This window comes from Brienomyrus brachyistius, chromosome 21 (genome assembly GCF_023856365.1).
Source record: "Brienomyrus brachyistius isolate T26 chromosome 21, BBRACH_0.4, whole genome shotgun sequence".
NCBI classification, from domain to species: domain Eukaryota; kingdom Metazoa; phylum Chordata; class Actinopteri; order Osteoglossiformes; family Mormyridae; genus Brienomyrus; species Brienomyrus brachyistius.
The window spans coordinates 8,130,774-8,153,356 of NC_064553.1; the positions used below are offsets into that span (position 1 = coordinate 8,130,774).

The 22,583-nt window shown below is 40.1% G+C and overlaps 4 protein-coding genes and 1 long non-coding RNA gene across 12 annotated transcripts in view; 2 read left to right on the top strand and 3 right to left on the bottom strand.

The window, feature by feature from the left end:
- Positions 1-280: 280 nt before the first annotated feature.
- hsd17b7 (hydroxysteroid (17-beta) dehydrogenase 7) lies at positions 281-7,850 on the bottom strand. The gene is made up of 9 exons (XM_048988842.1): positions 7,714-7,850; positions 6,989-7,192; positions 6,800-6,892; positions 5,918-6,032; positions 4,574-4,768; positions 3,843-3,947; positions 3,282-3,338; positions 2,611-2,709; positions 281-1,752 (listed from the first exon to the last, which is right to left on the bottom strand). Exons 1-9 carry the CDS (start codon positions 7,746-7,748, stop codon positions 1,618-1,620), a joined length of 1,038 nt encoding a protein of 345 aa, XP_048844799.1. The 5' UTR covers positions 7,749-7,850; the 3' UTR covers positions 281-1,617.
- A 1,881-nt stretch (positions 7,851-9,731) lies between these two features.
- Positions 9,732-10,749, top strand: LOC125716888 (relaxin-3-like). The gene is made up of 2 exons (XM_048989706.1): positions 9,732-10,173; positions 10,454-10,749. Exons 1-2 carry the CDS (start codon positions 9,897-9,899, stop codon positions 10,597-10,599), a joined length of 423 nt encoding a protein of 140 aa, XP_048845663.1. The 5' UTR covers positions 9,732-9,896; the 3' UTR covers positions 10,600-10,749.
- A 92-nt stretch (positions 10,750-10,841) lies between these two features.
- dynlt5 (dynein light chain Tctex-type family member 5) lies at positions 10,842-15,160 on the bottom strand. 4 transcript variants are annotated; one of them, XM_048989705.1, is made up of 5 exons: positions 14,935-15,081; positions 14,269-14,401; positions 13,746-13,837; positions 13,531-13,655; positions 10,842-12,868 (listed from the first exon to the last, which is right to left on the bottom strand). In XM_048989705.1, exons 2-5 carry the CDS (start codon positions 14,310-14,312, stop codon positions 12,665-12,667), a joined length of 465 nt encoding a protein of 154 aa, XP_048845662.1. In that variant the 5' UTR covers positions 14,313-14,401; positions 14,935-15,081; the 3' UTR covers positions 10,842-12,664. The 4 variants fall into 4 exon arrangements, with proteins under 4 accessions (XP_048845662.1, XP_048845661.1, XP_048845660.1 ...); XM_048989704.1 differs by lacking the exon at positions 14,935-15,081 and adding an exon at positions 15,096-15,160 and having other exon boundaries at positions 10,843-12,868; XM_048989703.1 differs by having other exon boundaries at positions 10,843-12,868; positions 14,273-14,401; positions 14,935-15,080.
- On the top strand, positions 14,470-22,417 carry LOC125716889 (uncharacterized). Its single transcript, XR_007384427.1, has 3 exons — positions 14,470-14,591; positions 21,599-21,764; positions 22,340-22,417. It is a non-coding gene; the product is annotated as an uncharacterized LOC125716889 (long non-coding RNA).
- The window catches only part of LOC125716885 (SH3-containing GRB2-like protein 3-interacting protein 1), a 53,650-nt gene continuing 46,851 nt past the window's right edge, over positions 15,785-22,583 (bottom strand). For all 5 annotated transcript variants that reach the window (XM_048989697.1, XM_048989700.1, XM_048989701.1 and 2 more), the window contains 3 exons: positions 22,328-22,392; positions 21,574-21,738; positions 15,785-20,559 (listed from right to left, as the gene is read on the bottom strand). In XM_048989697.1, coding sequence (XP_048845654.1) covers positions 20,537-20,559; positions 21,574-21,738; positions 22,328-22,392 — 253 coding nt within the window. In that variant the 3' untranslated portion in view covers positions 15,785-20,536. The remainder of the gene's footprint in view (positions 20,560-21,573; positions 21,739-22,327; positions 22,393-22,583) is intronic.

Here is a 22,583-nt window from a genome sequence, read left to right on the forward strand (position 1 = left end):
CATTCACTGGAAGCTCAGCCTTGCCACACGTACGCCAAGTCGACTCTTTGGCAGAGGTGGAAATCCAGTACAAGATTTTCTTTCAGCCAACCATTTGAGTACTCATTTGCTTGGCTGAAGCAAAATCTTGGACTGGATTTTTACTGTCTGGGCCAGAAATTTCCACCTCTTCTCTTTGGCAGCACGTGTTAAAAATGTGCTGTCTGCCTCACTGGTTTGTCATTGTCCATAACTGTACCAACATTAAATTTGTCGCTCAACAACAAGAAATATCTCGATGTCATGGGAAAAATCAGTTTATATTAATGAACACATAAGCACACAAGTCAGGAAAACCGTGATAAATAAGACACTTCACAATGTGCTATCATCTTGTTAGGTATGATAAAATACAAATCGCTGAAAAAGTCTGAGATTTTAGATGTAAAACGACTGGGGTGAAACAGGAAGTTTATTGAAGAGCAGATATTGTCCATAAACAGTGTCTGAACTCATTGTCCCCGACGAGCTTTTTATGATTTTACTCAAACTAATTATTTGATAAGTAATTACTATCACTTGAGGAATGAATGTGGGGGGGGGGGGGGAGCTTCAACTGGATCACATTTATTTCAAGAATAAAAACATAACAGAAATGCCTCTGCTTCAAGTATATGTCCTTGGTATGATTGTTAACTGCAGGATTCTGCAGGCACCCTTGTCTGGTACAAAGATGTTTGTTGTGCTAATGCAGCATATTTACTTGAGGTACTGCACATGTTAAATCATAATGTCATAGCTACATAAGCTACTGTGTTCACCGTTTTATAAAGTGCAGAAACCATTAAAAAATACTGGTCCACAGTCCATGGTGCTTGCACATTCTCCCTGTGTTGCACACGTTCCAAAGACATGCAGTTAGGCTAAATGACTTCTGTGAACTGCCCAGATCATGGCTGAGGATGTGAGAATTTTGTACATGCTCTGCAATGAACTGGATCCTGGTCCAGGGGGTAACCCAACCTTGTGCCCTATGCTGAACTGTTGAGATAAGGTCCAGGATCCCCTCCTGCCCCCACCCTGTTAACTCTGGCTGCAGCAGGCCATAGCCAGAAGTGAATTTCTGGGGGGGGGGCGGGGGGTTAGACTACAGACGCTCCTCTACTTATGACTGAGTTATGTTCCGAACAGCTGTTCATAACTTGAAATGTTCAAAAGTCGTTATTCAACATCATTTTAAGGGTATATGGAAGTACAAAGAAGTAGGATGCTGGGAGTTCGCACGGTACGCTGCTGCGCTGTATGAGTAGCGGCCAGAAGTCGTACTGGGCGGGATTGGCGTGCAGAAAAAAAAAATCGATGTTGCGGACAGGAAACGGGAGCCCAATGAACACCATTTGGACAGCACTCTTCATTTCGTTCATATGTCTGAAAGTTCGTAAGTTCAATGTTCGCAAGTAGAGGAGCATCAGTATTTGTTTTACTACCTAGCTACATACCCGGTTGGGATATTTTTTATCCTTTGTTTTTTTTTTTTCCTGTTTTTTTTTGGTTGGGGGGGGAGTAAACCCATAATTTTACTACATGGCTACATGTCTGGTCCACAGCACCCGAGAGCTGGACTGTGAAGGTCTCGCACTATGGTGCCTCTTTCGGACGGTGCTGCTGATCAGAAATGTGTTGCTCAGTATCTTTGTTCTTCTTCCGTATTTCTATTTCCAGTTTCAGCAATCGGTCATAGAGAGCCTCCGTCAGATCCTCGTCGACATCCATCTGAAAAGCATGAGGAAAAAGCCATCAGTGAAATGAAAACCGAAGTCACAGTGACCATTGAGCAACCTACATAAAAAAATGTGATTTTTTTTTCCCCAGCAAAAACTTTTTCAAATAAGTTACTTTCACTATGGAATGTGGAGACCTGGGACAAAACAAATGATGCTGGATTTCACAGTCAAGTGCAAGGCACCGTCGATAAGTAATACACGTGTTCCAAGCAATCATATTACATCTTCGTCTCAAGTAGTTTTGTATTTCATTTAGTAACACACTTTTATATTTGATTTACCCAAGTAACAACTACTTCATCGAAATGCAGACGCTCCCCGGATTACGATGGGGTTACATTCCAATAAACCTGGTGTAAATTGAAAATATCTTAAGCAAAAATTGTATTTTAATATAGTAAACCTAACCTAACAAACTTCACAGCCTAGCCTACCTTAAACATGCTTAGAACACTTACATTAACTTACTGTTGGGCAAAAAAAAATAAAAATACATTAAAACAAAGCCTATTTTATAACAAAGTGTTGAATATCTCATGCAATTTATTGAATAATGTACAGAAAGCGAAAAACATTTACCCATCGTAAAGTCGGAATATCGTAACACAGACCACCGTAACCCGGTGAGTGTCTGTACATACCTGAATATATTTAACTTGAAAATGAAGTTATATACAGTTCATGCAGGAGTTTAACAAGCAAGTCGTTAGTCAGGACAGAGGTGACAGTCCTGTGTAATCCTATTTCGGTCAGCGTGTCGCTTAATTCGATTTGGTGTTGTGTTTGGGTAGAGCAGACGACCGCTCAGAATTAGCAGGATTGCGAGGCCAGTGCCTTTGATACTCACCTTGCGCGGTGCCGTGTAATTTTTTCCTAGCCCTGATGTTAAGCTGTGGTATTTAGCCAGTGGATCCAGCGATTCTGGCTTCTGCATATACAGCCAGCACTAGTAGAGGGACAGCGTTTCACGTATCAGTGACAACATCGAGGGACTACAAGGTTAGGCGTCAGTGCCGGCCAGTCCTATTACATGATTCTCCAGTGATGATTCGGTTAAAGGCAATGGCTCCAATACCACGTAGTACGGTTTTCAATAAAATTATTCCGTATGAATATATTTGAAATCCAAATTTTGAAACATTTCTCAAATGATTCTTAGAAAATAAGTAAAAAATTGACATTGTCAAGACCAAATTTCCGTCACCGTTTAATCATTAACAATCATTTATTTTCTGACTGCTTATCCTGTTCAGGGTTGGGGGGGGGGGCTGATTAATCAGGAACAATCAATTCTTATTAAAATGAAAGATCAGCTACATTCACACACACACACACACACACACACACACACACACACACACACACACACACACACACACACACACACACACACACACACACACACACAGTCTCATAGCACGAAAAAAGCAGGAGGGACACATCCTTCCACACTGTGCTCCATAAGCGCCGTAACACTGTCCACATTGATAAGACCTTTGTGAGCATATCAGTACTTACCAGGGCCTCTGCTCCATTGTAGGGTGTCAGTGTGAATGTGTTCGTGAAGATTCTGATCTGTTAAAGTTTGGGGGTGGGGGAGTCGGGATAAGGAACAGAGTTATTTGTCGTCCTGAATTTATACAGGCTTCAAGAAAATTACTCACAGCGAACCTGCATCAAGGGAATAACCTCTCGTCAATGGAGGGCTATCCTGCATGTAGGGGTTTGCATTGGTAGTTGATACTTTTTTTTTATTGATCTCCGTGGGGAAATCCTCTTTACTGCTCCCCTCAACTTGTTCTCTGCAGGTGAGAGCAAGCTGGTCGCGAAGGGCGGCCACCCGTAGCGGCGCCCAGGGAGCTGGGGGTCATGGGCCTCGCTCAAGGACGCAGAGATGTGCTCGAACCGGCGACCTTCCGATCACCGGCACCAAGGCTTCGCCCACTAAGCCACATGCTGCCCCCCCCCCCCCAAATTTAAAGTTATTTACACCCATTGATCCTATTTTGCTCATCCCTCAGTGGACCATATCTCCCGCTACTACGCATGTCTGGCATAAAGAGAGAGCAAAACACTCACCAGCAACATTATGGGCATGATAAGAGTCCAGAGGAAGGAGGGAAGGATGCCGTAGGTCAGATTAGTCATCACTAATCCCGGGCAAATCACCGATGAGTAAATCCCCTGTTAAAAATAAACGAGAAATCCATCCTCAGTGGATCAGAAGAAAAGAAAATAGCGTTTTGAAAAGAAAAAAAACACATGGCACATCAATCCTTCATGCCTCAGTTATCCAAACGCTGGTTTTTCCATTTAAAAAATGCTAAAAATGAACAAAACACAATGGAAGAACAGAACTAAAAAAACAAGGGATTTGAAAAAACTCAAGTGATTTAAAATAGCAGACAAGGGTTTATTGTCAATATTAGCACTGTAGCCAAGAACTAAGTGACTTTATTTGCAGCTTAATTTCAATTGAATTCAATGTATTTTTATATAGCTCCTTTCACAAGTCGCCCCTAGGCGCTTTACGTGGGTGAATTGTAATGCATTCCTGCATCATTTATACAGAATATTTCAAAAACAGGGAAAAGGGAAAGCAATGAAGAGAAAGAAAGAAAGATAATGGAGGAGAGGACATTTCTTTCTGAAAGACATATTTGCCAGAGCCCTCTTGGCAGGATTTTGGGTCTTTCTGCTGTTTGTATAGAGCACCTGTCAGAGATGTCAGGTCATGCAGAGATATTGTCTGAGACAAGCCCAATGCCCCACTGTTGCTCCTGAGAATGCCCATAGCGTGACGACCTCACCTGTGGGTTGTGGTGCCGGTTCAGGGCCACACTAAGCAGGTCCACAGCATACTTGGAGGAGCTGTAGGGCTCCGTGCCCCTCTGGTGCTGGAAGTCATCCAAGTCGAAGGCAGAGCGCCTGGCATTGCTGGATGACGTCCATATCAGCTGGGCCGTGTGACCGGGTTGGCACAGAACCGGCTCAAGCTCCCTCACCTGGACCACGCAGGAGACATCAATCTGTACCATGATACCCTCAGCAAGCAGGTCTCACACCATCACCTAAGTGGATCAGTGGCCGATAAATGAAACCAATCTTCTTACAGGTGACATTAATAATGCACCATGGGTTCTGTGCAGGGGACTGATAGAGATGGCCAAATGAAACGTCATGAACCATTTGCTGTATTTTCTGATCCCACTAGATGGTGCTCTTTGTTAAAAAAAAAAGGGCTCAAAGCACACCCACAAAGCAAACCAAGTGTGCCATCTAGTGGGGTCAAAAAATACAGCAAACGGTTTAAGAAGCTTAATTTGGCCATCACTAGGGACTGAGTCAAGTTAGGACACGGTTTCTGCTGAAAAGAAAAGAAAAAAATTGGTGATGTGACAAATCAGCGAGATGCCTCTCTAAGAGTGTCCAGATAACGGGATGGAGAGCTCCAGCAGTAGAGAACCATGGGCTGCACTGGCTTATGTTTCATATGAGCTTTTGAATTCTTTAATGAGCTATTTTTTTGAAAACGAAACCATCTCACCTCTTAAAACGATGAACCCACACTTTTCAAGAATCTATAGCATTAAGACCGATAATCTCTGGGCGCCACTATACAGAGAATAAGCACGTAACTGAGAATAATGGTTCCTAGCCTAAGGGCCGCTTAACTGTGCGTTCCTTGGCATCAGATCACATTGTTAATGTTTTATGGAGTTCTTCAGGTTTCTCAGTGGCACAAGAGTCCAAGCTTTCCATACAGTGGATCAAGTGGAAACGGATCAGGTGTTTCATTGGTGAACTACATGAGAACCTCTAGAAAGCACCAAAACGAACATTCAGAGCTAAGCAATGTTAAAGGTTAAGGGTTAGAACACGTACTCAACATAACAGACACAGAAGTACACATGAAATTCAGATGTAACTCGTTACATCAGAATGCAGGGTATCATGTGTGGCAGTTCATGTCATTGTTTGCTGGCAGTTGTTCAAAATAAAAAATCCTTTCCAGTTAGACACATTTTTACCTGTAATTGCTTTTTACCTGACAGTTGTTTCCATTTCGATTGCTACCCACACATCTGGAATGGCAGTGGTGAGACCATCAGATACCAGATTATTGTGTGGGCGAGGTTTACGGAGAGATTTACCATCAGAAAGTGACCGAAAAGGTTGGTGGCAAACACTTCCTGCAGGCCGTCCTTGGTCACATGGTCCTGCTGCGTAAGTAGGCCCTCTGCGGTTGCAAACATTTTGACAACGTTCCTGAAATGTAAAACGAGACTCCGCTTGATATCCCTGCATCATACATAATTAGAGTAAGTCTGAACAAATGACCATTTGCCAAATAAATTAAGATTTTTAAAAATCCCTGTGACCCTGACCAAGATAAGCGGTTGGAAGATGGAGAGATGGATGGAAAGATGGACGGAGAGATGGAAGTTTATTTTAGATTGTCATAAAATCATGCGATCAACGGGGTATGAAACCTAATAAAAACAACATTAGTAAGTTATGGCAAGAAGTATTACAATGTCTGTAAGATATTACAAGGAGGTAAGGAGCACGCTGATACTTTGCGCTGAGACCCCGAGTGCAGCCGTGCGGCGGGTGATACCTCAGCACAACACTAGTTCGAATGGAACAGTGTGAAGTTTTTTCCGGTGGCTGGAGTACCAATCTTGCCACCAACCCCCAAATTTTCCCTGTAAGTTGGAGGACCTGCTTGCAGGACAGGATGTAGGTTAACGTTACACCTCGGACGAAGCAATCGCAGGTTAAGGGCCTTGCTCAAGAGCTCAACAGAGTAGGATCACTCTGGGATTCATGGGACTCATGGGATTCGAACCAACAACCTTCCGATTACCGGCACAGATCCTTCACCTCAGAGCCATCACTCCCTACTCCGCCCTGTTGACTGTTATATAAATTCCATTAAATTCCAACAATGAGGAGGAAACCAGGGATGTAAAGCAACTGGAATGCAGTGCGAAAGCATACCAAGTGAGGCAGGGAAAACTATAAGAGCATACCTAGAGAACAAACCCTTAATGAAGGCTTTGATGTCCACCTGAGGGTCTGGCATGATCCCAGCATTGAGGTAGATGTAGTCCAGTCTGTTATATCTGAGTAGTATAAAATGACCCAGGTTTTATGCAATGGTATATGACACCACACAGAAACAACACATATAGTCAAGTTGGAAGACAGGATTGCTGCACCTCATCTTGACTTCCTGAGCAGCTCTGAGGACGGAGCTGATGTCGCCGACGTCAAGGCGTATCAGGTTGATGTGGGCATCGCTGTGGGACGCCAGCAGGGCGGATCGGGCTGCCTCTGCCCGCTGCATGTTCCTGCAGGCTAGGCACAGACTGACCTGGCTGTCCAGAGACAGCAGGCGCTCGCACAGGGCAAGGCCAATGCCACTGCACAACGCGACAACACACGTGCATGATGAACATCTGTGCCGCGTGCAACACAGTAACTGCCGCGTGCAACACTGTAACTCTCAGTCATTAGCGATTACAACTAAATCACGCTTGTATTTCAGATTGACATCCATCCATTCATTCATTTTGTATACGCGCTTGTCCAATGCAGTCAAACTAAAACCAAGGAGTGAATTACTACTGAAAAAAACTACCGAAAGATACTCAAACACTAGTTTAACATAAAACGGACAAATAAAGGATCGCAGTCCCGGTATTTACACGTTTGGCATATGCAGTTTTCAGAAAAAGAATGTACTCTAATTATTCAAAACACTTCAAGTAAAACCGATGTTTAGTTTTAAGTCGAATCATTTTTACTTTAAAGAAAACGTCCCTGTGGTTTATGTATAATTTTCTCGCAAATGCACCTGGAAGAAAGTAAATATATATTCCAACATGTTTAAATACACGTAGTTGATAGTGAGTGTTGTAGGTAATTAGCATGAAAAAGTCACCTGTTTGCACCAGTCACCAATACAACTTTCTCCATAACTGATGGCTTGAAGTCTAGTGCCAAATTTCCACCAAAACAGCAGCAAGTGAATCCCGACGCCTCCTTCCGATCCAATGTCAGCAGGCGCAGCCTATGGCTGAGCCACTGCTTACCTGAAGACTGTGGTGTGATTGGATGTCACAGCGGCGTAGCCAATAAGGTTTCTGCTACGATATGCACGAAGGGTCAAGATACACGATGGGTGATAATACAAGAACAGTCAAGAAATTAGGAATGGCAAAACGCGTAAACCAAAAGTATCCTCCCCTCATGAAACGAACGCTTTCGCACCTCTTCGGGTGTAATATCTTTTTGGCGATCTTAGTAAACGGTTTGTATGGTGTGTTAAACATTTCAAAAATTGTAAAGTAGACTATATAAGGAATATTTTATTTATTCCTCACAGATTGGCATTGATTTATTGTTTTCTCTTAATTAAGCTGCCTGTTAGTGTTAACATCAGCTGGCTGTTAACATTTATAACATATAAATCGTTTAAAAGTCACAATAAGGAAAGAAATTTGTATAGAATGGACCGCAGGTGGGACGATCTTCCTGAAAATAGTAGTATTTCTGCGTTTTCTTTTTTTCCGGTGGAACAAATCTATAAAATCTAAGATTACGTTCTGCTTTCTCCAGTAAGGGGTGACTATGATACTTAAAAGTGTGAGAGAAGAAACTGATGTAGTTCAATTACAAATATTATATATGATTGATTACTTGAGAAAAATAAAAAACTGATACATGACGTCCATAATGCAACCATCAAACCTCTCGTCACAATTTCATATTGTAACGCCTTTAATTTATGCAGTAAAAAATCCAAGTAACATGAAAATATTAAATTTAAGATAATACGGAGCATGAGGCAGACGGTTCGCATGGAACTGTTTATATACTTTTTGGTTGGAATCTATTGTAATCGCAGGGGTTTACTTGCATTTCTTATCTGCCTTGCCTTAAAACTGATGAAAGGTAATTAAGTGTTTCTAAATTACCATCATTACCGAATGCTTTGCCAGAGTGAAGCAATAAACACTTAAGACAGCAAACAAGAACTACATGCATGCAGGAAATGTTAGCTTTTAAACAACCTGTGGTAAATTTATATACTGGTTGTCTTTTCTTTTTTTTCAAATAAAAGGAGTGAAGATATACTATGGCCAGCTAAAAGAGAAGACAATAACAGTAAAACATGTACACTCTTCCTCAAATTTTGATATAGCAAAATGGTAAAACTAATTATATAAAGCTGCTAACATCTAGTGTATATAACTCACATAATCACTAGTGACTAACAAATAGTATCCTATATGTGCTTATCGATAATAATTGTTTTCATTGATGTTTTCTCATATTATCCATCCATTTTCCAAACCGCTTATCCTACTGGGTCACGAGGGGGTCCGGAGCCTATCCCGTAAGCTATGGGCACGAGGCAGGGAACAACCCAGGATGGGGGGCCAGCCCATCGCAGGGCACACTCACACACCATTCACTCACACATGCACACCTACAGGCAATTTAGTAACTTCAATTAGCCTCATCATGTTTTTGGACTGTGGGGGGAAACCGGAGTACCCGCAGGAAACCCCACGACAACATAGGGAGAACATGCAAACTCCACACACATGTGACCCAGGCGGAGACTTAAACCTGGGTCCAGAGGTGTGAGGCAACAGTGCTAACCACTGCACCACCATGTCGCCCCTGTTTTCTCATATTATTTATATTAAAATACAAAGGGGCCTAATAATGACAGAAATATGACACATTAAAATAACTACTTTGGAAAAGTCGCATGTGCAGTTTTCAGAAAAAGTCTAGATCATCATCATCATCGTCATTCACTGTGAAACTTACGTACATTAAGTTAAGGTCAAAACAATCAAGTAATTTAGATAGTCATCCCGATACAACACTCCATCCGAAAAGGGTGTAATTTAATTCCACGTTGGATGCTATGGCTGTAAAGTGCTGATTACCAAACCGACAGGTGGTTTGTTGCGCCACAAATGGCATCGTTAAAGACATTCGGCGGAAAAAAATAAAGCTATTTGGGTGGATGAGCAGAAGGCGGATGAACTGGGGGATGGATGCGGGGGTGTATCCTTAAGGTCAGAAATAAAAGGTCGGTGGATATATATGGAGCAGGTGGTGCCGTTGTTAGACAGAGCATCCGCCAGTGTTCCTAGGGAAGGGGCGATTCCTTTGAATGCATCGACGGCGAAGAGGAACTTTGAAGTCACCATGAAAGGACTGCTACTCCCCCTACTGCTGCTGTGGGCGGCTTGCGCTCTGAAGCCCGTGCGCGGTGAGGCGACGGCCGTCAAGCTGTGCGGCAGAGAGTTCATCCGCGCTGTAGTCTATACATGTGGCGGCTCCAGGTGGAGGAGAGTCCTCGATCAGCCTGAGTCACACGGTCAGAATCTTCTTCTTCTTTTTTCGTCCAGTGATAACGTGCGATCATTGAAAAACGATTGATAAACAATGCGTAAGTTTTGCATCACTGTAGTAGGTTATGAAGTCAGTATTAATGAGAGGCCAGCGACAATCTTTTATGATTTTTGTACAAGGTGATGCATTATGGGAAATACTGTGATTATTTTTGCAGTTTACGGGGGAGTCCACATTCTGTGGGATCATTTGTGCGGTTACATTTGTAAGTACAATAATCTCATCATGTCCACTTGCTTATGCAGTCCGTGATGCTGAAGATCAGAGCAGCCTGGAGAATCTTACCTACAGTCAGGGGATGAGCAAGAGCAGGAGAGACCTCAACCAGGTGCTGACCACAGTATGCTGTCAGGTGGGATGTCGGAAGAGTGACCTGACCTTCCTGTGCTAAGGGGAACTTTAACTGACTGTCCTGAGTGTCCCGCTCTGCCAGCAATCCAGGAAAATCTCCTAATACCTACAGCAGCATCCTTCATATCAAAATTCCTGGTAATAATTAATGAATGAACACAAATGGTCAAATCGATTTCTGATTTGTAAGACATGCCAATTTAATCTAGAATATCTGTTCTCAAATCATCCATACAGGCAACAACAAGAAAAGCAAGCAAGAAAAGTTTTGTGAAATGATTTTAATGATAAATCCTTTATATGGATGATCACAGGCATTTTAAACAAATGTTAATCCTTAAACAAAATGGTTTTTACTCTTGTAGTATTTTTAATTGAACATAGCTGATAGTTCTGTGGTACAGCGTGTGTGCCTCGTGTCAAGAGAAGGCTTTTAAGATTTTTTAAATCTTTTAAGATTTACAATAAACAATGTAGGCCATACATGTATTTTTGTTATACTTGTCAAATAAACATTGCCACAAATGCTGGAAATGTATCCGAGATGTTTCTTTTAATAGATACACAGTATTTGCTCACTATACTATACATTTCAGTGTACTAGTGGTCATGTTATTATGGTACAATCAATAATTAGTCAATAGTAGCAAAGCCTGAAAATAGATTTGTCTGCTTGAATGAACACACATACATGCACGCAAACACGCACACACAACATTTTTCTTTTGTGTATTAAAGCAAAGTACCATGTATCAGGGTCACCGTTATCTTTCATAACTATTTGGCATATATTGGTCTTATTACATGGAAAATAGGTTTAAAATAATACTTTATACTACAAAAATCTGACTTAAAGGTAACTAGGTGACTAAAAACACCATTATAATTACAGTTGCCAAACACAAGCAAAAGGTGTCATACCTCCTAAAATATTAGATACAGAAATGACACTAGACTAGAAACATTAAGTGATTAGTTAGTGGTTGTGCAATTAACAGATGCACAGGCCAACACGTTATAATAAATTTTGCTATCAAAACCATTACATATACATTTAATATACAGTACAGATTGTTGCATAATGTTAGACTACAATGAAAGGCAATACTTCACAGTACTTTTCAAAAACATACAAAGCAAAAAACCCTAAACACAAACAAGAGTAACAACTTACCTTTATTAGTCTTGCCTTCTTGCAAATGTTATTATGGTCATGCATCGATTTTCTTCTATTTAATTATATTAAATCAGCCTATCTGTTAAACAATCTTTGCACCATCTCAGCTAAGAATGAATTTCATTTTTTGTATCAAACAGAAAAGTTACTGTGAATACTCTAAGTGAAAAAATCGCTACAGAGACATTTCCTCACATAAAATGTGCACAAGAAATTAGGTAACACTTAACAAGTACTTAGTAATAACTCAGTTACTACTGAAGTACAAATCATGAACAAATACAGTGGCTACTTGAGAAAAGATGCATCATGATTCAAACGTTTGTAAACAGGGATGCACATAACTGGCACGCATTACGCATTCACCTTTAAAATGATATGTGTGGCAATAAATATTTGCAGCGGCGCAAATGCGCACTGCTATAAGAAGAAATTAAAATGCAGTTTAACCTTTATATCGCAAATGAAGTACGAATAGTATGTAAAGGTTAAATTACATTATTTCTTTTCATTTCAGCACAAATGTACATAAAATCAGTACGCATTTATGCTTTTACAACAACCGATTGCCGCATGTATGGCTTTAAAGGTGAATGCCTACCAGATGTGCATCCCTGTTTATAAACATCCTAAAATATTATACAGGGTGAAATCCGACATTAAAAAAGTATCTAAAGATGGTTGACACAAACCCACTACCAGTAACCTACAGTATGCTTGAAATATCAGTAAACGGCAGCTCCTCGCTTACCGACCAATTCGCTTAACGACCTAGTCGTAGGAACTTAACTCGGTCGTTAAGTGAAGAGTACCGATACTATATCTGTGCTTTGTCAATTAAAGTGCTACCAGTGATTGATTTCAGAAGTCTGAGCTCTCCCTGATTGTAGTTAGGCATTTTCATCCACATAAGTACACTTTTTGAGATTTACTCGAAGTAAACAGCGTAAACGTTGGCGACGGCAAAGAGCGAGCTGTTCTTGAAGGTGTATGAGGAGAAAGTGTCACTGCTGGCGTCCCAAAGGCTCCTGCTTCCGAAACGCATGTTCTGCTCGCACAGCTGACCGATGCTGATCAGCACGATGATCTTGTAGCGGGGAATCATTAGCTCTTTCACTCTCGCTTTTATAACCTTAAATGTTTTTTTTAAAAAATGCTGTTATTTTATTCATGGTGAACACGGACGAATATTACATTAGTATGTTATATATACACTGTAAACAATGTAGCCTGGACCTCTAAATGTTAGCTAGAGTTTGGGCTGGGAAATTAATCGAATTTGAATTTCAGTTACGTCTTTAGCTTCCAACGATTATCAAAACCAATTAATCGAGATAAAACGAATATTTGTCTTCATTTTATTTCCCAATGATTCTCCAGTTCTGTTTTTCATTTGTTTCCCATTTGAATGATATATATTTAGAGTTCTTGAAAATCCATTGTTACAATGACGTATTTTTTAAAGGAAGGCTCAATAAATGTATATTTCCAAAGTCAACGACTAATCATGTTAAATAGTCCTCGTCGCGATGTCAATATTGACAAAAAAATTAAAATGATTTTTGCCATAATCGAGCAGCCTTTGCTAGATTTTCAGTTGATATGCAGATTTTTAGTAGTCACATTTATACGACAACATATAAAATATCTTACAGTGTATCACTTTACCCTCACATTAACTTGACTCTGACACCGCCTTGCAATAATCAATCTCTTTTCACTCTTTTAATCGGCTAGGCCCATGTGATACATGGCCTGCTTTTTAATCTCCCAGTTCCTAGAGTAATGGCTTACCTCAGATATCGTCTTCGTCATCTGTCTGCACAGTTCCGCCTCGTATTTTTCTTCTTGTAGGTAACTTGTAAGGACGTCCTTCAAAATGTTATTCACCGCCATTGCTGGGAACCGTTTTGCGGGACCTGGGAGATTGCATGCAGAAAGTCTCGTTGGGAATGACCAGTCATCATCGTCGGAGTACTGCCCGCATTGTGGCCCGTGGAGACTTTTACCGAGCTGATATGTGTTTTCCATCTGCACCGCGTGTCTCTGGCTGTCATCGTGTTGACCAGGCTCGTCAATGTAAGACACAGTGCTGATAGAACTGGGGCGCAAAGCGAGATCGATCAGAGGAGCCCATGTAATGGAGTCAAGAGAACGAGCATTTTAAGTCTAACATCCCATCCAAGTCAAACAGGACAAAACGAAACAAACAAAAGTTAATACAGCAACAGTCTTTGCAAGCGTGACTCTAGCCTGCCAACTCTCAGCATCTGGCGTGACACTCAGGTTTTCAGACTGCAAATCCATATTATTCCATTATATACCTAAAATTAGCTACATCAAAAGCGCTGGGGTGGCTTGCAAACCCTACAGACTATTTGCCAGGTAATAAAACATACATGCATGTAAATGCGTGTGCAGACTAGTCTCCAATTGAAAATCTCACTCCAGCCATCTGACCACAGTTGGCAACCCTGTTGATTTGTGGATTTCATATAGTCCACAAACTACATTTACTATACGTAGCCCTACCCACTCTTTGGTCTTTCCAGCTGTTTCCTTGGCTTTAACTTCATGACTGCCAAGTGAAGATAAACTACCCCTCTTTTTCAGGAGGCGAGCGGCTTTCTCTTTGGCCGTATCGGACATCTTTCCTCAGTTCTCCCTGTATGACACACACAAGATACAAACCACAAAGATGCTGGAACAGTACGCTAAATACTTAATTACTTGGTAACGCAGTCACATAGTTGCAGTCGTGCTTTAGAAAAGTTATGTATTAATGCTTACAATTTATTAAGGGTTACTTTTTTACATCTGCAGCTGAAAACATAACGCCTATCAAGTTGTGACTGGTACGTAAGTAATACTTAAGAAAAATATTTTGCTGCATGCTTTGCTTCTTTTATTATTATTTTGTTACTTTATAATAATAGTGGCGCATTTTTAAAAATCTAGACTAGTAGCGGGTCAACTGGTCTTCACAAAGCAAATAAATAAAAAAATATTCAGGCAATGCATTTTTAATTCAGAAATATACTGAGTAATTCTTCAGTGCTGGATAACTTAGCATAACCTATTAGTCATCAGGTTAATTTTAACGAGCCTAGAATTATATAGTTACAGGTTTTAAAGCAATTTAAATTCTAATATTCATTCCCAATACATTTCAATACCAAATACAATACCAATACATACCAACATTCAGCAATTAAAAACCGTCTGTGGCATTAAATGTGATCGGATTAGGACACGTGAAAGGAGAAAAGAATTCTGCTTTTTAAAAAGTATTTGCTTAGTATCTTTGCGTCCAAAATGCACAGCAAGTAATTTATAATTTAGAAATGTTGCATACTTACCAGCTCAAACAAATACCCGGAAATCAGTATGTATTTTGCGGCGCTTGTGTTGCGTTGTCTTGACAACGTGACGCTTGCAGGGCGGTGCTTCTTCTGCATGCTGCCACATTCTAAACTGCATCAAATCGATCCCATTATGGCCGATTCCTTACATAATTGGCAGTTCAAGCGAAAAGTATATAGATCAACGTAAAAGTATGAAATATGCATATATGAAATACAAGCAATAGTTTAGCTGTAAACAGATGCAGCTTAATACTGCGTCTGCGTTTATCCTGCATTGCGTCATTTATTGCGGCTTCCACTGTATGCAGTTAAGTATACCCATTCGTCCATTTTCTACAATCATTTATCCAGTCCAGGGTCACAGTCAGCCTGGAGCCTATCCGAGGAAGCACAGAGCATGAGGCAGAGGGCACCTTGTACAGGATGACCGTTCATGTACCAGTCACAAATTGCGGCCAATTTAGAGAGAACAATTCACCAGATAGCATGTCTATGTATTGCGGGAGCAAACCAGAGCGCATAATTCTTTTTGCCTATTGGTCACCTTAGAGGTACTAGAATTTTACAGTATTAGAAACGCCGTGTGGTGTTTATGGACTGGGCAGTAATGTTTACACACGTCATAAAACCATTGCGTGCAAAATGAATACGTTAATCATTTAAGTAAAGGACAGTCTGAAAAATCTGAGCATATGTTCCTTATTTTTCTCTCTTTATTTCCAAGAAAACTTACAATGATGGACATCTTAAACGGGTATTACATTATATCATTCTGTTTATATATACTTTTAAACTTTTAGAAGGGAAATTTATTACATTAGTACATTTACATGAAACAATTGCATATTCTGTATCCTGTGCAATGGATAAGATGTAGAGAAAATTAAAATGAATAACATTTAAAAAAGAAAAATTACATATGTACAGAAAAGATGTTTTACCATAATCTATAAGGCAAACAAAATTCGAGGGGTAAGTCTTTTAAAATTCTCCACACATTCATAAACAGAAATAAATCCACTAAAGCAGACAGTGGGGGAGATTCAGGTAATTTCCTATAAGAGATATTTACTGGTAACTCTTTCAAACTACACAAAATCAGTTACCCTCAGGTATTTTATTTTAGCTAACAGGATAACTTTACAGGTACGTAAAATTTATTGTAGAAGTCAACAAATACAAGGTTTTAAAGCATTGGTACCATAAATAAAGGGAAACAGTGTGCTCTAAATTCATTTTTCATGACGAAGATATAAATGGAGTGCAAATCACAGTATGTAAAAACACAAATAGCAACATGTTCAGCTGTTCATTTGGTACAGTACAATAATACAGTGTTTAGTCATGAAAGTGGGAGGGGTCATTTTCAATGTTCCACAATGACCGTGAATCATTATTAAACAACCATACAAAAAACTTAGTGTAATTAATAGGCTCATGCTTACAGATCAATGTATGAAATATAAAGTGGAAAATTTATCCATAAGTCAGTGAAACGGAGAAAGTGACGAATAGCAAATATTTTAAATAAACAGATACAATTGTTTTCTCTCAGGTAACCGGAGCAAATTAAACTAATTAACTAACTAGCTAACTAACTCAGTAGCACGACCCTTTATTATGCAGCAAAATGTTTTGAAATAGTGCATGCAGTTTTAAGCTACTTATGCGAACATCTGCCTGCAACGCAAAAAAAATAAAAAATAAAAAACAAAAGCAACATCTGACAGCAAAAACAGGAACCGCATTTATGACAAGACAGTGCACAATAAACACATTTTTCCTGGTGCAACATGAGATTTTCCTTGATCGATTTATGGTAGATGACGACCAAAATACCAATGAACAGAAATATTGGTAAATGACCTGACTGAGTACTGAAAATAAAATAAAAAAGCTTTAAATTAACGTGAAGCAAGCACCTGTGCTAATGTTAAAAACAATTTTGAATCAGTTAGTACAAGCGAATACAGTTTATTTATATATTATTTAATCATTGCTGTTCCCCAAAGACACAAAGGAAGCTACCAGCAGCTACAATCGCAATATGACACATTTATAATTACGCTGGCCTGGGAAAATTCCCTTGATTGCTTCCTACACTTCCCAGTAATATTAGAAGATATGTTAATTGCAATTACAATTATTCACAAATTGCACCCACACATAACACAACATGTATTATATGCGATTTTTTTTGTTTTCCTTTTGTAAACCATTTCTGCAGTGTAATTGTATGATTTGACCAATGTTAAAGGCTTAGGTTCATTTGCATATTTGGGGATATGCAAAAACTTCCCGTTTGTTATGTTAAAATAAAATTGCATATGTAAACACAAACATACACAGGGGGCACAAGCGTGGAGGACATGGTCCGCCACCCCTCCCACAACCTTTTCAAAAACCAAGACTTAAATTTGATAGCACCAATTACAGCATAATCAAGAGGCCCCTCTTTTAACGTATGCTTTAGACCACTGTGTGACTACATGTATATATGCATGTGTGTATGGACATATAAAAAGAAAATATGTATTTTTGTTCAACATCACAAATATGAATAAGCACACGATGCCACTCGACGTCCAGTTCTTGGTTGAAATTATGCTGTTAGTGTCTCTCGGATATGTTCTAAGAAGCATCTGGGCAGCAAAATCTACACACTGATATCAGTCAACAAACTATTTTTCTGACATAAATAACAAATGTTCCGCCACCCAGATGACAAGCTGGAAATAACCGTCTAATACGCGTATTTAATTCACCTACAATCCCCAGTGCAATTCCCTTTTTTTGTCCATCTCATAGAGACCATTTATACGTTTAACATTTAATTCATGTATTATTTTTTAATTTTGCTAACGGCGAAAAATTGGACTTTTAGCATGAGAGAAACCCACTGAAATTAAAATAACGTTGCATTGTTAATGAAGGCAATTACTCCGGTTATTCACCAGACACATTGCCGCCATTAAGCGTGAAGAGCTCCTGAAAATATTTTTGTTTTGTTTTCCCTCTTCCCCCCAACTTTTGTTATACTCAAATAAAAAAAAATTATATTTGAAATAAATTTAAAAAATTATATCTTAGCATTACACTATACAGTTTGCCAAACTAGACATGTAAGAAAAAGAATTTAAATATGTATAACCCTAAACATTCTAAATAATGATACACTGTACCATTCCAGTTCTAATAATAGAGTCACTTTAGTTTTTTTTTTTTTACAACATAAAAAGTTTACTTAAGAAATAAAAATATAGTGCTGCAATGTAGGTGCGGTAATGTATAACACTGCTGTCTAAATGACAGCAGAAACACTGTGACAGAACGCAGAATCACTATACACCCTTTAGAATATATAACAGCCATTTTAAATTACACTTTTTACATTTTTAAGGGAAACACTTTGAATATCTAAAAAAGATGAAATACTGACACTATTATTCACTTTATGGGTCAAATAATAATTCTAAAAACGAGTAGGTGTTTTGTCACCGCGCAGTTTTTCACTGCAGGCCTTGTATCTGCATGCCGCAGTGTCACTGTGCAACTGCACGCCTCTTAAAGGGAGCACAGTGCCCTTCAAGTGCCAGTGGAACATCTGCAAGTATCAGCCACAGGGGAAAGAAAAGGGGGGAGAAAGAAACAGGCACACAAACCTGGAGCTCCGCCTTCACTGAGGAACAGGATGGCTGACAAATGTAACCAAGCACGAGAACCTACACTTAGATTACACTCACTGCTACTTTGATTCATTTGTTCCTTCACAAACACATAAACGTTTCATTATGTTTTTCAAAGTTAGACCTAGCGCTGACTTTTGGCCTCATGTGTACATTGCCAGTAATCTACTGGATGTTTTCCCTACCACAAAACTGACTTTAGCACAGCCCAGTGTGAAGATCTACTGCATTTACTGGTATACCTGCTATTCCAAGGAAACTGCACCAGTAAGTGCACCATGTGATTATTTTCACCTACTAAATCAGTTATGCTCATACACAGGAAATATTTATATATAAAACACACTCAGTGGCCACTTTATTAGGTACCTGTGCAGTACCAGGCAGGACTTTTGCATACAGAACCACTTCCGGGGTTCACAAGCTGAAGTATGATGTCTTTCTGCACACCAGTACAGTACCGAGTTGTTTTTTTATGCCTCTGCGGCCCCCCTGTTAGTCTTAACAAATCTGATTGGCCATCCCCCCCCCATTTACATGGCGCGTTCAGCAACAGAACGACCCCTAACTCAATGTTTTTGTTCATTGCACCATTCTCTGTAAACTCAGGACACTTCAGCGCATGACAGTTACCGGAAAGGGGGGGGGGGTGTTTCCCTGATGCTGGACCCCCCCATATCTGGCACGAACAATCACACCACATGTCAAATTTAGATTTACAGTGTTTAGCTGTGATCTTGCTTAGTCGCAGAGTAACTGAGCCCCTTAACCCAGAATACCGTACATATTCGGTTTTATCTACATTACTGGCGTATGGAATTAAGTGACCACTGAGTGTTTATATACAACTACCAAGGAATCGGGTCCTCAAAATCACGTTTTTTGTGCGTCATTTGGAAGAAATGTCAGGAACAGCAGCACATGCCATTTTGTCTCTCTGGCTACCTGCAGCCAAAGTAGTATGACTCATCCCTGCTAACAGGAAGGAGAGCTGAGTTACACAAAAAGGAGACACTCTTTTTGGGAAGAAGAAAAAAAAAACTCACGTCAGGTTTCATGTTACATTTATGTTACATGATTTACCTGATTGGCAGGTGTCTGCATCCCAGGGAGACCACTTTAAGTCGAAACATTTCCCCAGCGATTCCCCCAGGATGCAACCAATAAGTGGATCATCATTCGTGTTCCCTTCCTGGACCTCACCAGGACCAGCACCGTTCCTCTGCTTGATCAGTAACTGCCTGTAAATCCGGCTGTACGTTTCCCTACTTAGCTGATGTTTATATCCAAAAATATGCACTCATACAGCTAAATATTTCACTGAAAAATTTCTCAGTAGCCAACATAAAATGGTATTAGAACCAATAACCTTCAGGTTCCTGGTCTGGGTCTTTAAGCACTATGCTGTTTGCGGTCCTATATCAGCTGTATGGGGACTATTTGGATAAAAAACATCTGCTAAGCAAATAAAGAATAACAACAACATAAAAATAATTAAGGTGTAATCCACAGTAATTACATCATAGCACAGTAATTACATCATAGCACAGTAATTACATCATAAAACTAACAATGATTTTGTTAGCTCATCACACAGCAGAACCCATTAAATGGGTTACATTGTCGTCTTTGTAAATTTTAAAAAAGGTTGCCGTCGGAGTCAATGTTTCGCTCTGAAACAAGTCTCTTCCTTCTTAATTTCAAATATTGTCCAATGGAATCATGTTTCTCTCTTTCAGCTAGTGGTGATTAATTCTCAGCCAGGTATTTTCCTGAAAAAATATATAAACTGGATTCAGCTTGGACAACTTTGGACATTTTGATACACATCTGATATACACTGCACGTCACATGGAGGTCTGGACCCCAGGTAACACAAGGCAAAAGACCAAGATACACTCAGTCCAGCACAGGACACATACACACAAGCTCCAAGCCAATTAGAGACATAGAATAGCTTAAGGAAGGAGGAAATGCACCCAACGCAAAGAGAGCATGCAAACTCCCCAGAGACGGACTGGAGGTGGAATTCAAAGCCTTGATACTGATGCCCACTTCTGAGCTAACGATAACACTGGTATTATGGTACAGATTACTTAGTGATGATTACGCCTTCCTGAATGTTGCGCATCTGCTCCTCGAATGGCTTTATTAGGTTCTTGCCACGTTAGAAGGTGCTGTGTAGCCCTTGCGTCAACCCTGCTCACACGCCTTCCTGGTTATTCACAGGAAGCTCAGCCTAGCTGCACTTATGCTTAGTTGACTCCTTGACAGCATGCGTGTTTGTAATGCAACATTTGCGGAACTTGGACATTGCTTTAGACAAAAGCATCTGCTAAATGTGTAAAACATAAAGGGTAAATTTGTTTGTTTGTTTGTTTGTTTGTTTAAGTGCATCCAGGTCACAGAATAAAAAGAGCTCTTAGTGTCTTGGGGAACAAAGCAGCAGATTAAATCTGCCTGATTAAATCAAACTCCTCTGCTCCAGTAAATAGACAACGAAATAAATGACATACTATCCAGCTAATATGATACCAGAGTTAGGGATTCACATTTTAGTCCATTAAATGCCTCTTGTTCATATCTGTGTACAAATGACTTTGTAATCAATAGCATAATATGATACAACAAACAGCCTAAGATATTAACTTTCTTCCTCTTATAATAAGCATAATGTGATCTCTACTTGCCTTCTAAGGCTTTGGCAACAGAATTCATGTACCTGTAAGAAGGTGTTATAATATATGTGGGGGGACGAGTTCATGCCCCATCTGAAATGCACTCACCAGCAGCAAACCTCCTCTTGACAAGGGAGAAGCGGTAACCGGGCCCGACCAGCTGGATGTCGCAGCCAGAGAGAGTGCTCCCCTCACTGGTGAACTGCACCGCCAGGGGGGACGGCTTGCCTGAGCCCTCAGGTGGCTGGAACCTGCAGAGCAGTGACCCCACCCCTGGGAAGGGTCGAGAGAGTGGCCAGGTACGCATCATGTGACCCTGCTTAGTACACAAAAGGTACAATATGGTTGTACTTTTAATTGTCGATTTAGGTTAAGTGCCAGGATCGACCGAATCTGTGTACGCGAACCCTGGAAAATAACCAGCTCTTCTACTTCAAGATCAACCTTTGGTTTCAGTCTGGTGTCCCCGTATGATAAACGGTTTAGAGCATGGCTCATTGTCAGACTAGTAAGTTATATTCCATCAGGTCTCCAAGGCCAGACAAAACTCCCCCGGGTTCCCCTGTTTTACACTATTCCATTATACTGATCTATTATCCAAAAAACGGGTACTAAACTAATCCATCCATCCATTTTCCAAACCGCTTATCCTATTGGGTCGCGGGGGTCCGGAGCCTATCCCGGAAGCAATGGGCACGAGGCAGGGAACAACCCAGGATGGGGGGCATTATTTGTGTCTGCATACTAAAACAGCTGAAAATTCTAAATGGTCCAGTAAAATTGTACAGTAATTGGGGCTTCCAGCAAATGGGAAACCAGATGTTTATTGGTCTATAAAAGTGAAACCCTAATTATGGTTTACCTCCATTTTCAGATTTCTGGGATATATCTGGAATCTTCCACAGAATTCTCTGCTGTTCAGCATTCCTAGAAGAGATTAAATGAAGTAAACCATTAAATCAAGAATAAACGGCAAAAAAAAAAAATGCAAAAAATGTGTTTGGTATGTTTCAATAATCCAAATAGGCCAAATCGCCTAAAGTTTTAGAATAGTTTTACCATTTAGTCACCATCTGACTATCACCATAAGTTCCAAGGTTCATGCTGTATGTCCTCCA

Bases quoted from the DNA above. Each gene is read 5' to 3' on its own strand.
- LOC125716888 (XM_048989706.1), top strand. From the start codon at position 9,897: ATGGAGCAGGTGGTGCCGTTGTTAGACAGAGCATCCGCCAGTGTTCCT. The intron at 10,174-10,453 runs GTCAGAATCTTC...TTGCTTATGCAG, and splicing joins CGATCAGCCTGAGTCACACG to TCCGTGATGCTGAAGATCAG.
- dynlt5 (XM_048989703.1), bottom strand. From the start codon at position 14,385: ATGTCCGATACGGCCAAAGAGAAAGCCGCTCGCCTCCTGAAAAAGAGG. The intron at 13,838-14,272 runs GTGGGTAGGGCT...TTTGCGCCCCAG, and splicing joins ACAGCTGGAAAGACCAAAGA to TTCTATCAGCACTGTGTCTT. The intron at 13,656-13,745 runs GTAAAAGTCTCC...GCAATCTCCCAG, and splicing joins GGAAAACACATATCAGCTCG to GTCCCGCAAAACGGTTCCCA.
- hsd17b7 (XM_048988842.1), bottom strand. From the start codon at position 7,748: ATGGAGAAAGTTGTATTGGTGACTGGTGCAAACAG. The intron at 3,948-4,573 runs GTGAGGTCGTCA...TATTTTTAACAG, and splicing joins ACCGGCACCACAACCCACAG to GGGATTTACTCATCGGTGAT. The intron at 2,710-3,281 runs GTAAGTACTGAT...TCCCTCTACTAG, and splicing joins ACAATGGAGCAGAGGCCCTG to TGCTGGCTGTATATGCAGAA.